Source organism: Vitis riparia, chromosome 6, assembly GCF_004353265.1.
Source record: "Vitis riparia cultivar Riparia Gloire de Montpellier isolate 1030 chromosome 6, EGFV_Vit.rip_1.0, whole genome shotgun sequence".
Lineage (NCBI taxonomy): Eukaryota > Viridiplantae > Streptophyta > Magnoliopsida > Vitales > Vitaceae > Vitis > Vitis riparia.
The window spans coordinates 13724532-13739987 of record NC_048436.1 but is presented as its reverse complement, the minus strand read 5'-3'; the positions used below and the strand labels follow the sequence as shown (position 1 = coordinate 13739987).

General features: G+C 33.3%; 1 protein-coding gene and 2 non-coding genes across 3 annotated transcripts; 1 reads left to right on the top strand and 2 right to left on the bottom strand.

The window, feature by feature from the left end:
* Positions 1–4829: 4829 nt before the first annotated feature.
* Positions 4830–4902, top strand: TRNAE-CUC. The gene has a single exon. It is a non-coding gene; the product is annotated as a tRNA-Glu (tRNA).
* A 503-nt stretch (positions 4903–5405) lies between these two features.
* Positions 5406–11778, bottom strand: LOC117916398 (eukaryotic translation initiation factor 2 subunit beta). Its single transcript, XM_034832368.1, has 10 exons — positions 11405–11778; positions 10847–10905; positions 10658–10766; positions 10460–10515; positions 10309–10363; positions 10030–10121; positions 9513–9658; positions 8127–8269; positions 7205–7290; positions 5406–5888 (listed from the first exon to the last, which is right to left on the bottom strand). Exons 2-10 carry the CDS (start codon positions 10889–10891, stop codon positions 5811–5813), a joined length of 810 nt encoding a protein of 269 aa, XP_034688259.1. The 5' UTR covers positions 10892–10905; positions 11405–11778; the 3' UTR covers positions 5406–5810.
* LOC117917176 lies at positions 6223–6308 on the bottom strand. The gene has a single exon (XR_004651642.1). It is a non-coding gene; the product is annotated as a small nucleolar RNA SNORD34 (small nucleolar RNA).
* Positions 11779–15456: the final 3678 nt, after the last annotated feature.

The window sequence follows — 15456 nt, the reverse complement described above, 5'->3', positions numbered from 1 at the left end:
ATGTATGGGAAAATTAAGAGGATATATGGTACATAAAGTGTCTAACAAGGAGGGTATGATCTAAGTCATAGAAAGCACACAAGTTCCATCAAAGTTTACAAAAAAAAAAAAAAAAAAAAAAAAATATCGATATGCTAGGCATAGTGGATGAAACCAACCCTGAAGGAAATAAGTGTAAAAGAAGAAAACTCGCATCTCTTAAACATTTGACCAACCTTAATTGTAAGGGAAGAAACCAAGCCACCTCTATTTGAGGGAACTAAACTTCATAAATCAAAAGACCAATGATATTGGATTTTTTTGGTTATCTCTCTATTCTTCTTTTTCTTTGCACAAGCAACAATAATTGGGTAAGGTTCACACATGGTTTATAAGATGCTCTAATATATGATGAAGAGAATAAAAAATTGGATATAATTTTATTTATTTATTAATCTTAGGGATTACATGAATATTATATACACTTAATTAAAACAAAAACAGAAAATAATTTGTCAAAGTTGCATATTCCTAAATCCTATTAAAGAAGCCTAATCCATGCTTTCCTAAACAAATTTTGTTATGGTTGAGCAACAAGGAGCTACCTAGGATCAATAAACTTAGTACCCAAGGTTCACAAATGAACTACCCTAAGCTCCATTAAGGTAATACATAAGGTTCACAAAGATAGTACGTAAGGTGCATTAAGGTAGTACCTAAGGTGCATTAAGCCTTAGGTACACTAACGTAGTACCTTAGGTACATTAAGGTAGAATCTAAGATAGAATAAGATAGTACCTAATATGCATTAAAGTAGTGCCTAAAGTGCATGAAGGTAGTACTTAAGGTAGATTAAGGTGCTACCTAAGGACTATTAAGGTAGTACATAAGGTACAGTCTGCAAAAAAAACAAAGGTGAATCAATTGAACACACAAAATAATCACATAATGACATGCTCTAAGGGTCACAAAGGAAGGTCCGAGGCTTCGAATAGGTAATACCCAACTTTAACTAAGGTAGTACCTAAGGTCGGTTAAGATAGTATCTAAAGTAGATAAAGGTGGTACCTAAGGGTTATTAAGGTAATACCTAAGATACAGTTCGCAAAAAACCAAAGGTGAACCAATTGAACATACAAAATAATCACATAATGACATGCTCTAAGGGTCACAAAGGAAGGTCCGAGGCTTTGGACATGTAGTACTCAACTTTATTTAACTAAGGTAGTACCTAAGGTCGATTAAGGTAGTACCTAAGGGTTATTAAGGTAGTACCTAAGATACAGTACCCAAAATAATAATGCAACTTACTACCAAATATGCTATAAGTTCCATTTGGATTCAATACGACTTATGGGTCATATGGTTATTTGGGAATAATATGGTTCCCACAACCCAACACAAAAGTTCACGACTTATGGGTCATATGATTATTTGGGAATAATATGGTTCCCACAACCCAACACAAAAGTTCAAGTCCACCAATGACTCGAAAATTGTTAATGTGCTCCATTTCAAAGAAATGAACTAAAGAACAATAAATGAAAATTATTTACCTTCATATTTTGGTTTGGGGTTAAGGAAAAATGCAACTCAATGACAGGAAGAGATATCTTGTTCACGAAGCCAATATTTTGGATTCCACCTTTCCCATTTTGGTATGCGTTGTTATGGTAAATTCACAATCACAGATGTGCTTCTTGAAGTCGTCTTTTAACCGAACGTTTTTAGAATGGAATGCTCCATTTCATTGCACTTTTATGTGGATAAGAGAGAAACATGCAGATTGGAGTTTTGGATTAATGGTTTTTTCTCTCAAATAAGACAATTTTTAGGAATTTTTAGATGGGTCTCGAGATCGTGTGGGTGCTGAAACCAAGAGAGATATAGAGAAATGCTCCCAAATTAGAGAGAAGAAAAGTTTCAAATTAGGGAAATTACAACTGGTTGTTAGGTTGAGTGATTTTTCATAGGTTTTAAATTCAGATTTTTTTTTCTTATTAATTTTCAGTCTCTCATGTGACATGGAGGGCTTCCTGCTGATATGGAGATAGGGTTGCAACTGACATGGAGGTATGAATAGGCAATCTAGGAACATAAAATGGAGTCAACAAAGAGTGCATGAGAAAGATAATATTTTCTCCTGGTCAAATCTCATATTTTAGTTTATTGGAGTTTGATTGTCATATTACTTTCAAATAGTCGCCCACAAACACAACTTTTCCATCTTTTAATCTATTTATATCTGAAAAAATCCAAGTTAAGTAAAAATATTGGTGGTCGTGATCATAACATCAAATATTCTATAGATAAATAATAATAAATGAGGAATATATGGCTATATATTTGGATAAAACTCAGAAATGAGTCTTGAAAGCATAAAATTTAGTCCTAAAAGCCAAAAAGAAAAAAGAAAAAAGAAAAAAGAAAAGAAAAATCAGATAAGAAAAACAAATGAGAAGCTAAGCTTAATTTATTGCTGTAATTGTGGCATTTAAAGCAGCCCAACCGCCTTCCTTGTGGGATGTAGCCAAACAAAAAAAATCCCATTGGGCAAAATGCATCACTACCATTTCACGTTATTACACAACCAACTTCACCATCCACGTGGATATATAGGGGCTGTGTTTGGCCGCATTTTCAATATGTTAGCCAATCTTTAAGGAGTATGGTCAATAGTATATATTAAATTTATATGAATTTATTAGAAGCTTCTCAATATGATTATATTGGTTTAGATTATTTTAAATGTTGTTGAGAAAAATACATATTTATTAATTTATTTGAGTTATATTTTTCTCGTACCATGTCTCTCCTGCAACATTGTTTGGATTCGCATATTAGCATAATAAGAAACATATGAAAGTGATTTGATACTATGTTGATCCAAAACTTTAATGTGGTGTTTGTTTTTTTGGCTTTTTTATGAAAGCAACTTGTTTTCAGAATTTACGTTGTTTGTTTTTCTACTTTTTTTTTTATAATTTATTATAAACTTTTTACTAAATAGAAAAAACCAAAATATGTAACTTTTTCTAAATAGAAAAAATAATATATTGGTTTTTTTTTTACTTTTTAATAATTAATAGAAATGAAATACTACAAAAACAAACAATCTAATATTTAACACTATTAAACTTTAAGATTCTATTTAGAATTAAGTAAAAAAACAAACACCACCTAAATTGTTAGAAAGATGTAATCATGTATATTAAATTTATATGAACGTAACACCCTATCTTTCACTCATGTGGCTCAATAATAACTATAGTTGTGTTTACATAAATGTCAACAAATTGTATCAAAGTAGTTGTTTGAGATTTGGATTGTGTATTAGAAAAAAAAAATCATTATCATACAAATTAAAACCAACCATGTAGGGATATTGATTCATTTTTTGACGTAGTATTGATTTTCCTTTGTTCATATTCCTACTCTTGTTATTATTTCTACATATTAAACATATCCTTAAGTTATGTTTAGAATATTAGAACAGAGAATAAGAATAACGTATCAATTCCATTTACCATTCATTAATTGTTTGAATTGTTTTCTAGAATGAGAATGAGAACAAAAATGAAAATTTAAAATATCACTCTTGATATGATTTCAATTTCCTCTTCCACGTAGTTTCATGATTCATTTTCAAGTTTATTCCAACATACCAAACACACCTTTAAGCCTATAAACTAACAAGGGAACCAAAGGGGAGAATAAATCAGGCAAATCAGGGGCTTGGGCCTAGTAATCCACACTTGATGATATATGAAGCTCAAGCCAGCTAGCAAATGCCCAAAACTCAAAATCATGATTATGCATTAAAGTTGCTTCCAAACATGCCATCTACCAATAATTAAGCCCTTTAAGAAACAATAGAATGAGAACACACCCAGAAAAGGAATAGCCCATCCTTCTGCTTAACCTCCATATATTAAACATCTTTCCACAAAAACAGCCATGATGGGGGGCCACCAGAGTCCATAACCTCCTATAATGGAGTGTAGACACAGCTCACCAAAGACTGCAATCATGTTCCAGTTCTTGAAAGCAGCATTATAGCAAATCACGTCCAGGTGATTCATGTCTCTCAAGTGTAAGGCCCCATCCACCAGTGGGCACATCATGTTGAGCTCATTGCATGAATGGCCTGGCCTTTGGTTCCAAAAGTTTTCATCTCCAAGTGGTAGTTCTGAGTCTAATTGAAAAGGGATAGGTGCTTGAATATGAAACTAGAGGGAAAAGGAATTAATGCTTGTCAATTGAGTTTTGTTTTTTTTGTTTTTTTTTTTTTTTGTTTTTTGGAGGTAGGATGTATAGCAACTGTCATTCAGTTCAAAAATTCAATGATAATCTAATTATAAACTCAATAATTAAGTAAAGATAAACAAGAAAGAAAGAGTTGAAGGAGTGGAGGTATAAGAAGTTGGAATGGCTCTGGTGCTGATCCACCTGGTCCTAATACAATTCTCACATGGGGGTGACTGCAATCTGACATGTCTCATAATGGAAAGGTAGCTTACTACTCTCTATCTGAAGCCAGCATGCATATTCACTCACAGGTGACACTAATGAGATGGTAGAGCAGCAGGATGATTGTGTCACCATCTGAGTTGTTTGTTTGGGAGAGTGATCGAAGTCCCTTTTTCCTCGGCTCCTGTTATGCTCGTGGGCTTTCTAGCTAACGCTGCAGCTGAATATTGAAAGATAAAGATAAATAGATAAGTAGAAGAACAAGTGAGCACTGTTGTCCTTCATCTGACCAGCTCCCATAGTAAAATAATGGAGTAGGTGGTTTACAGGTCAGAATGAGTAAACTATATTTATTGCCTTGAAGAAACGAACTTCCAACTTCCGTTGTAGTCTAGTTGGTTAGGATACTCGGCTCTCACCCGAGAGACCCGGGTTCAAGTCCCGGCAACGGAACGTTTTTTTCCCTGGACATTTGCTTGATTGAAAGGATACATCTTTAGTTGTGCATTTGCCTGGTTGAAAGAATGCATGAATAAACCAAACATGTTTCACCACAATTGTTCCTTCTATACTACTTTCTACATTAATTTTTAGTTGCACATTGAATAGGCAGGATAATATAAAATCTACAACATGATGAACCATCGTTGGAAACTACTTTCCACATTTTTAGCTGCACATTTGCTTGGTTGAAAGAATGCGTGAATTGGCAGGGTATCATGAAATTTATAAAATAGTATAAACCACTTATCAACTGTGCCTTATGCATAAAGAACAACACTAGCATTGTCAGCAGATGTTTCCAGGGGAGTAGTATGGAAGGTCATGTGTCAAATTCCACTGGAAGAACAAGAGGAGGTTGTAACTTTAATTCTTTCCAGTCCAATTAATAGAGAATCAATCCCGTCAAATACGATTAATAAGAGAGCTTGGGCACTGGAAAAAATCATGGAAGATAGTCCAAAGGGCTGCCTCCAATTTAATTAAACACAAACAACACCCAATAGATCCAAGGATGAGGCAGCGGAAAAAGAACTGGCTTCGACTGTGGCGATGGACTTATTAACATATATAATTCTCACACACACTCACACCATGAATTCCACAATGTAAAATGGGTGTCAGATCATAACGAAGCAAATATAAAGCCTGCTCAAAGTAAACATTCACACCTTCTACATCATCCATATCCATATACCCCACGACTAAAAGGATTTTATAGCATATTCAACTTCCAGTCAAAATCGGCTTCAACCGCTGCCATAGCCATAGAGGTGTGTGCTAAACATAAAATCATACATGAAGGGGTCTGAAAAGTCTTCTCATCAACTCCAAAAATGGTAAAAGGATAACTGCCCAAATCATGTTCCAGCATTCCGCCGACCAACACGAGCCACAAAACCAGCCTTGATTGGAGCAACTGATCGCCCAGAGCCGCACTGCATGCATGCACATACAAATCAAACAATAAGATGCCTTATCTTAGAAATTGAAAACAGCATATGATCTCTTAAGCCCTAAAAATGGCCCAACCATGACCCAACCACAAGCTTCCAAGTTGGTGTATAATAAAACGGTAGCAAGTTTAAGAGAACCAATGCAAACCTAGATCATCAGTCCTGCATCATTGATCAACATGCTAAATTTATCCATCTAGATGTGAGAACATTTACTATTACACAAACCATGACGGGGACTTTCTGACATTAAAAAAGCATCAACACTAGAGAATATTTACACATTCACTAACCAACAAAAGGGGAGTATTTTCAACTAGGCCTCAGAACAATTCATCGTTCCTCTTCATGATAAGAAGATCAGACAATGTAGGCAAATTCTTTTAATCATCACAGGCCCACTCAACAGAAAGATTTGGTCATACAAAGTGGTTCTCCTAATAAAAAAAGCCTCCCATAATTCAATACTATAGATTCTTCTAGGATTCTTTCTTTCGTGAGTAATGCAAATGCAGACTAGGCAAAACATGGCCACAGCACAGAATCATCTTTTATGAGCCACGTGATGAGTTGCCATAGGTGAAAACTCAGAAAAGATGAATAAAAAAACATCAACACTAGAGAATATTTGCATTCACTAACCAACAAAAGGAGATTATTTTCAACAAGGCCTCAGGACGATTCCTCGTTCCATCGTTCCTCTTCATGATAAGAAGGATCAGACGATGTAGGCAAATTCTTTTAGTCATCACAGGCCGACCCAACAAAAGATTTGATCATACAAAGCAGTTCTAATAAAAAAAGCCAACCATAATTCAATACAACCTTCTTCTACGAAGCTTTCTTTCATGGGTAATGCAAATGCAGACTAGGCAAAACATGGGCACGGTAAAGAATCATCTTTTATGAGCCACATGATGAGTTGCCATAGGTGAAAACCCAGGAAAGATGAATAAATTTTAAAAGGTTTAGAACTAAGCCCAACCAACAGAAGAGTGTTCCCTTGATTAGAAAGCCAATAAGTTCTTGAAAGAAACTTCACTTCATTGTAACCAATCCAAGAGAAATTTACCATCACAGAACCATCCAAGATTCCAGTGGATGGTTAGAAATCGAAACCATTCTATAATTCAGAACCACCCTTAGAGAATTGAATATTGTTGTCTTTGAAGACCATTCATTTAATATTACTAAGAATAAAGCAAATACCAGTACAGAAAGAAATTCCTTAATATAAATATCCTAGGAGATGAGAGAAAGAAACAGTGCAACCAGAGGGTATAGGGACCATAAATTACCTGCTCGCATCTGAGAAAGAAGAGACGATTCTCCTTTGAAAGAATTGTGTCTGGACTTTTGCACCCAAGGCATATTACATACTCATCTGGACACACCAAATAGCCATCAAAAGCGTTAAGAATGTCATAGGCTACAAGAAACATCCATGTGTCCATCATGGCAGCAAAAATTTTGGATCTTAGGCAGATATTTGGTATAGAACACCAACCATAAAACGCTTCAAAAACCTTCACCAAGCTACTCCATGTCAACCAACACATAATGATAGGCAGAAAACAGTATATCTATAAATGCACATAAATAAGAACCCGTTTGGCAATGATTCTAGGAAACGGTTCTAACCTTTCTAACACTTCAAATTTTTTATCATTCAATTGTTAGAAAGGTTAGAAAAGTTTTCTAAAATCAGTGCCAAACATGCTCTAAGACTGGGAAGAGATTTATATGTTTATTGTTGTGGCAGGACACGAAGTGGAACAAACCTGTTCCATCTCTAAGTTCCACCTTGCTACTAAAAGCTAAAGAAGTGCTATCAGATTTGTGCGGTAAACTGGAAAGTACTACTCAGCCAGTCTGACTAAAACATGGATTGCCATCTAAGCATCAGAATAGTATGACCCTGGAGGTCTTCCAAACAATCTCAAGTTTATCAAATTTATCCAAAATTTGAGGATGGTACTTGGTACGGCTTGAAGCAAGCACCTCAAGAGTACAGCATTTCACAGAAAGCACTGAACTTATTAACATTTTCTTCTCTATACAAGAGCTCTCTCATTTATCCTGTCTCCACCATGGCTGACTTTATGGGGACACAGCTGAATTTCTGAATGTGTATTCATGCATTACTGGTATTCCTCTAAGAGAATATCCATCTCTTATAGATCATTAACACAATAAATCAAATCATAATCAAGTACTTACTGATATATCTTCGCAAGATCCCTTCAAAATTCTTTGGTGCAAATCTTCCCTTCACAACTAATCTTTGCTGTCCATCAAGCGATCCACTTGTCCCAAGTTCAGCCAGCAAGAAGGCCATGACATGATCAGGCTGCCTATGCATCCTGAAAAAAAAAAAAAAGATAGGCAGGTTAAATTTTGATATTTTGCTTGCCAGAACAATTTCCTAGAAAAACAACTTCAAATAACATCTTGATCCAAACATATAAATAACATCACAATCAACGAACTAGATTGCAGAACAAGGTAAAACAAGAATTCAGAACAAGTGAATTGCAACAAATTGCTAAAGATTATACATGAATTAACAAGAATTCCCACTATGACCCTAAAACTTTTTGCAAAAAATTCCCCGATGAAAATATATTGATAAGAGGCAGTCATGGAGTAGTTCATGTCTCTTAAGGAAAGCCAAGGCCCAAACACAGACATTGGAATCATACATTGTATGAGGAATATCAGATGTAGCAAATCCCCAAATCAAGAAAAGGAAAAAGGATGCAATAGGTACAGCTTATTATCCCCACACCGACACTCCTTCCCATGCTCTCTCCACCTTTCTGCTAATCAATAATAATTGTGGAAACATATCTTGCAAAGCAGTAGAAAACAATATTCACTAGTGATTATTATTCACCATTCTGCACATTCCTTGTTCATAAATTTAAAAACCACCGAAAATCAAAAACATTCTTAGTTCAGATGACATACAAAATTACCACCGAAATACAAATTAGCCAATAAATATTAAATTCCTAAAGACCATGAACTTGTTTTCTTATAGACATGATCCAAATTGGTAATAATATTACACAATAGAGTTTATTAATTAAAGTCCTTTTCTATAGGAAGCCCCCTTTACACACACACACATTACAAATGCACATGTGAGAACACACCATCGGTAAAATACCAATGCATTCCTGACATATAGAGTATCCCTACAAACGAGCAGCTGTTATTCGAACCAAAGGGAAGTCCTCTGCATGCAAAGTGGGAACACGATAAAATATTTGCATACTAAAATGAGCTCAAATCACCCTGATGCAACCTAGGGCAGTAAAATGATAAACCAAACCACATAAAGCTCCTCCACAAGATATGATTCCCCCCTCCCCCACCAACATAAACAACAAGCAAAAACATATATGCATCCAAAGACATCCACAGAACATCAGAATAGACACAAGTTAATATTCAAAGGAGCTGATTGAAATTTTAATGGGTGTATTCTTAATGGAAAGAATGAAATTATCCAGTGCAAATACAGTCTTGCTAGAGCAACAGAAATCTTGCTAATTAAATATATATATATAAAATAGATGAAGCAAAACAACATGAGCATACGTCTTGCACAGATCCATGAAGTTCACAAAAACGGTTTTCTTTGTGCCTTCACGAAGGACTTGTGGGGGCCTCATAACTGTTCTCCTCCTATCTCCAGCAAGCTCTGGATTATTCTCCCGAAGAATGTTAAACACCCTACCAAGAAGCTGCACAGTACAAAAAGGGTCAATATCCTACAAGGACTGCATCATGGTACTAATACAACATGAATAATAATTTGGTAAAAATAAATAAATGAAGAAAGGCATATTATCATAGAATAAATAATATCAAATCAAGGATTAAAATTGCCTCCAAGCCAATTAACAAAAAGTGCTTCAAACATTAAAACCCCCTACAGTCCAATCAAACTCAACTAGCTGTAAACTTACAAACCTTAACCATCCAGCATGCTAAGTGCCAGGAGATGTTGAACTACTAATTATGATCATAATATTAAGGACACCCAACTCAAAAAAGCTTTATTCACACTATCTGGAAAAAAAAAATCCTAATCAAGTTAAAATCAAACACATACCTCCTCATATTTGTAGTCTCGGTCACTTCCTTCCCAAGGATACCGTGGTTGTAGGACAATGCCTTCTCCTTCTTCATCCTCACCATTATGATCTAAAAGGGTAGAGAGAACCGTATCTTTAAAATTCAATTTAAGAATGTTAACATAGCAAATTTTTACTTTCAGTTTCAGATATATATGCCCTTAGAATGCTACTCTCCTTCCAACACAGCATATTTTTTTAGTTTTTATTTCTGGAATACATTTTCTATTGGAGACTCTAAAAATTACACTTCTTACCATCCAAATCTTCCTTGCCATCCCCACCATCGTCATTTAAGATATCAGTTTCTACCTACAAAATAACTCCAAGAATCATATATCAATTGCTGCTGAAGATGCACTATTAACAAAACTCAAATTGTTAATTGAAAATGCCAATCCCACATACAGGTTTCTTCTTCTTCTTTTTCATACCAGAGAAGGTATTTTCAACCCCTTCAGAAACTGCAGGTGAAGAAAGGTAAGTCCCCAATAAAAAGTAATGTGTGCTAGCATTTTACAAATACTTGGAAAAAAAAAAAAAAACGAATCATAAAAACTAAGAAATAACTTTGTCAAACAGCCAATCACAGTTAACCATACATACCTGACAAGCTTTCGGTTTTTTCAGCCAACTTATCCACAGAATCATCTGCAGGGTCCTGAATTACGACCTTCTTCTTCTTCTTCTTCTTAGTAGGATCGAAAGGGGCAAGCTACAGAGCAACAATCCGTTTGAGAATGAATTGTACATGCAGGTATATTATAGGTTAAATATTAAAGGACTGAAACTTACTTCTGCCACTTCATCCTTCACTTCATTTTGAGTTTCGTCTGCCATGATTGAACCAAAATCTGTAGGGAAAGTAAAACTAAACAAATAAACCTAATTTTCCTGAAGCATCCCATCCAAGCCTCTATCGATTGGCAAATAACATTATCACAATCAAACAAAACAACCTAATTCGAGATACCCATTTTCTTAATTAATAAAAACCTAACCTCACAATATACAATTAAAAAAAAGGAACTGAACTCCTCCTCCCTAATCCAAACGGATCGTAAGCCCTCAACTCATCCCACAATGCAAACATTTGAGAAATCCATGTAACGCATATGAAACATACAATCAAACCTCATCGAGGACAGCATAATTCACTCAAGATCTAAACCATCGATTTACATAATAAAAACAAAGCATCAAAACACCACAAATACCAAGAACAACGAACAGATAAAATCAAATCAAAACATGGCAACTATTGAAAAGCCCACCGGCGTAACCCTAACCCTTATTTGCAGAGTAGAAAGAAGAAAAAGGAGACCAAGATTAAGAAGGATAACAAAGGCGTACATCTGAGATTGTATGGCTTTGCGCTTATCTGTCTGACGCTGCTATCGGCTCCGACTAGGGTTTCAATTTCAGATTGTATAAGTAACCACTCTTCAAGCTACCGCAATAGCCATTTATAGCTCCCCTACTGACTACGCCATGAACTGGCCTAGGCCCATCGGCCCGTTTATTTTATAATTGGGCCTGGCCTTGTTTATTTAGTTAGGCCACCAGGATCTGGAGCCTTGGTCTGTTGGACTGTTTATACAGACTAGAAAAAACAACACACGAAGGCAGATCAAAAGAGGAGAAGACAGCAGATGCGTCCGTGGAGGCCATTAATTTCTTTTCCGGCCTACTTTCTGGAATAGAAACAGAGCTAATGTACATGATGAAGATCTACAGAGAGATGTAAGGTGATGGGTATGAACTTGAAGCAGCCCATTTATAGGGGTTGGGGCTGCCGCGAGTACATGGGATGGCGCATCAGGTGAGGTAAGACATCTTAAGACCGGCCAACTTCACCATCCACTTTGGGTTCGAATGATCTTGTACCAAAACCAAAAAGCCATCTCTATTTACTCCTTTTTCAAATTAGTCCCTCTCATGATCTCATTGTTGGTTAAAAATAATGTCATTAAAATTTTTAATTATATTATTTATATTTATTTGACCAAATTAGTCAAGTTGGACTTTCCATTTCCTTGGCCGTCACGTCGCGCCTATTTGTTTCTTGCGGAACAAGGACAGGGACTGCATCTCGCTGGCAAGCATTTACATTTCGGATTCATTATTGTTGAAAAAAATGGGGAAAATTGTGTTTTGGTGTAACCGGTCAAAAATTAACATTTTGTCCGTATAATTTATGTAATGAATAGAAATGATATAAAATATTAAATGACCAATATAATCTTCAAAATTTCATGTATTATCTTTTAAGGATATAAAATAGTGATAAATTAAAATACCCAATGACCTTTCATATAAGCTTTTTTAAAATTTGGATTTTAATAATTTTCACACCACTATTTACGCAACCATAATAATTCTATTTTAACAATTTAGATTTTTCATTGTTTTTAATTTTTTATTATATATAAATAATTAAAAATCAGCATTATTTTCTATTTTAAATTATAAATAAAAAAAATTATGTTCAAAAATTATTTAAAAAAACACTTTTTAAAAAAAATGGTAATATGATTTATATTTTTAATATTTTTTTTAAAAAACATTTAATTAAAAAATAAAAAATATTTTTAAAAATAAAAATTGAAAACCTTATTTAGTACTATTTTTTATATGAAAATAATAAAAAATTAAATTTTATTCATTTATTATCCATTTTTATTTTTTTTCATTAGTTATTTTAATAATAAAATTTAAAAAATATAGTATGTTTACAATTAAACAAAGGAATTGATCAATTATATGTTTTTTGTGTGACTATCTTTTATATGAAAAATAATTAAATAACTAAATTATATATATTTATTACTCTTTTTAATTTTATTTTCCTTATTTATTTTTTGTCTAATAGAAAATTTTAATATATCAATAATTAATAAAGTAATAGATTAGTTATGCACATTTTGATCAATTAAAATAAATTACTTTCTAATTTAAATAAATAAATAAGTAAATAAATTTGGGGTTATTTCTATTTTTTAACATATCTTATATTAATATTTTTTATGATTAAATAAATTTTATTATTATTTTTTTCTTTAATTCCAAAAATAAAATGAAATAAATAAATAAATTTGATATTTTCTAACTGATCTTATATTCATATTTCTTATGGTTAAATACATTTTTTTATTTCCAAAAATAAAAGGAAATAAATAAATAAACTTGGCTTAAATAATAGTTTTTAAGTAATTTCTTTATCTTATTTTTAATTATATTTTGCATTGAAAATAAAATAAAATAACGTTTTATTTGTTTTAATTATTTTAAATGTCAAGCTATTGGGAACATAGTTTACACACTCATGTGGATATAATTTATGTATATATATATATATATATATATATATATATATATATATATATATATATATATAATTTATACCATTATACAAGGTTATCACACTAATTGTATAAAGGGTATACAAAACTGTACATTTTGAACAATTTTTTTTTTCTTGTCATCTAGGGATTATACGCTCTCCTACCGCAAATTTTGTTATTTCATATACTTTATTTAACTTGCATATAATCAATTATGGGTGGTTGGAGGACCTTACTTTAATTATCAAACCTATATGGGTTGAAAACATAATTGTCCCAATATATAAATTGGAAGAAAAAAAAAAAAAAAAAAAAGTTAGAAATGAGTAATACTTGATAGGGAATAGAAAAAGGGAAAAATAAAAAAGATTATGAAAGCATTACAAACCTCTTTAATTTAAAACTCCAAACATCTAGTGATTAATAATAATAATTATCATAGAAAAAAGAATATATAAACATTTCTTTTCTTTTTTGGTCTTGAACAAGGAATTTTCAAAATGAAAAGAATATATATATATATATATATATATATATATATATATATATATATATATATATATATATATATTAAAATATAAAATTAATATACTTATGATTTATAAAATGACATATTAAATTATTATAAATCAAAATTTGATCTGGAAACTCATATTCTTGGGTAAGTGTGAAATGGGATCATTTAATTTATTATAATATGAAGTTTTTATTAAGTTTAATAAAAAGATTTTTACAAAATCTTGGTTTGGACCCTAGATAACATATTCAACTTCCAGACCCGCCGAACAACACGAGCCACAAAACCAGCCTTGATTGGAGCAACTGATCGCGCAGAGCCACACTGCATGCATGCACATACAAATCAAACAATAAGATGCCTTATCAAACAGCATATGATCCCTTAAGCCCTAAAAATGGCACAGCCATGACCCAACCACAAGCTTCCAAGTTGGTAGCAAGTTTAAGAGAAGTAATGCAAACCTAGATCAGTCCTGCATCATTGGTCAACATGCTAAATTTATCCATCTAGATGTGAGAACATTTACTACTACACAAACCATGATGGGATTTTGCCGACATTAAAAAAGCGTCAACACTAGAGAATATTTACAGTCACTAGCCAACAGAAGGGATAGTATTTTCAACAAGGCCTCAGAGCAATTCATCGTTCCTCTTCATAGCAAAAAATACAATAAAAATCAAAATATCAGGAAAGCAAGACAACGAAGTACTCGAATGAGAAATGCAAATATAAAAAAGATGCACATTTGAATAGTGGAAAGATGGTTGTTGGGTTGTTGCATCTCAAAAGTATACCGAATAGAAACTGGTGCACATGCTCAAGTGGTGACCACATGGACAAGGAGAGCAGGGTGGTAGAAAACTCTAAGTCTCAAAAAGTTGAAATAAACATAACAACGACTGCAAGTCAATAATCATGGAGTAAAAATAGAGCACTTGTAAAATGCTTGAAATTTTTCCTTTTTGTTCCTAAAAATCATGGATGGATTATAACTAGCCACTTTTATCGATAGAAATAAGATAACAGCTTTAGAGAGAGGGTCCATATTTCGATATGGTTATTTAAGTTGTAATTTTGTGTCATATATTATTATATGATTATAATGAAGATATTTTTTTTAAATAAGTGATTGAGGTTTTCTGACTTATAGTTATGTTTGTCGTGTGAAGACTTTTTAATTGTTTCTTATATTAATATTGATTTCTTGCTTTTGAATTTTACAAAAATAAGGTAAAATTATTGTGGACCCCATTTTGGGGCTCTTTTCTATAGGTTATTTTTGCCAAGTGGAGGTCTCTTTTAGAGCCATGTGTTGCCCCAAGAGAGGTTGCGGGAGAATCATGCTAGTGGTTTGAGGATGCAATGGGGAAATGACACCTATTATGGAATATTTTGAAGGGCGTAAGGCTATTAGAGAGGAGGTGATTTTGTTGCTGGTTAGAGAAAGGGAGGAGGGTATTCTGTTTAAGGAGAGATATTCCTTTAGGCGAGCTGGTTACAGAGGGGGTAATGAGGGTAGCTTGGGGAAAAAGAAAATG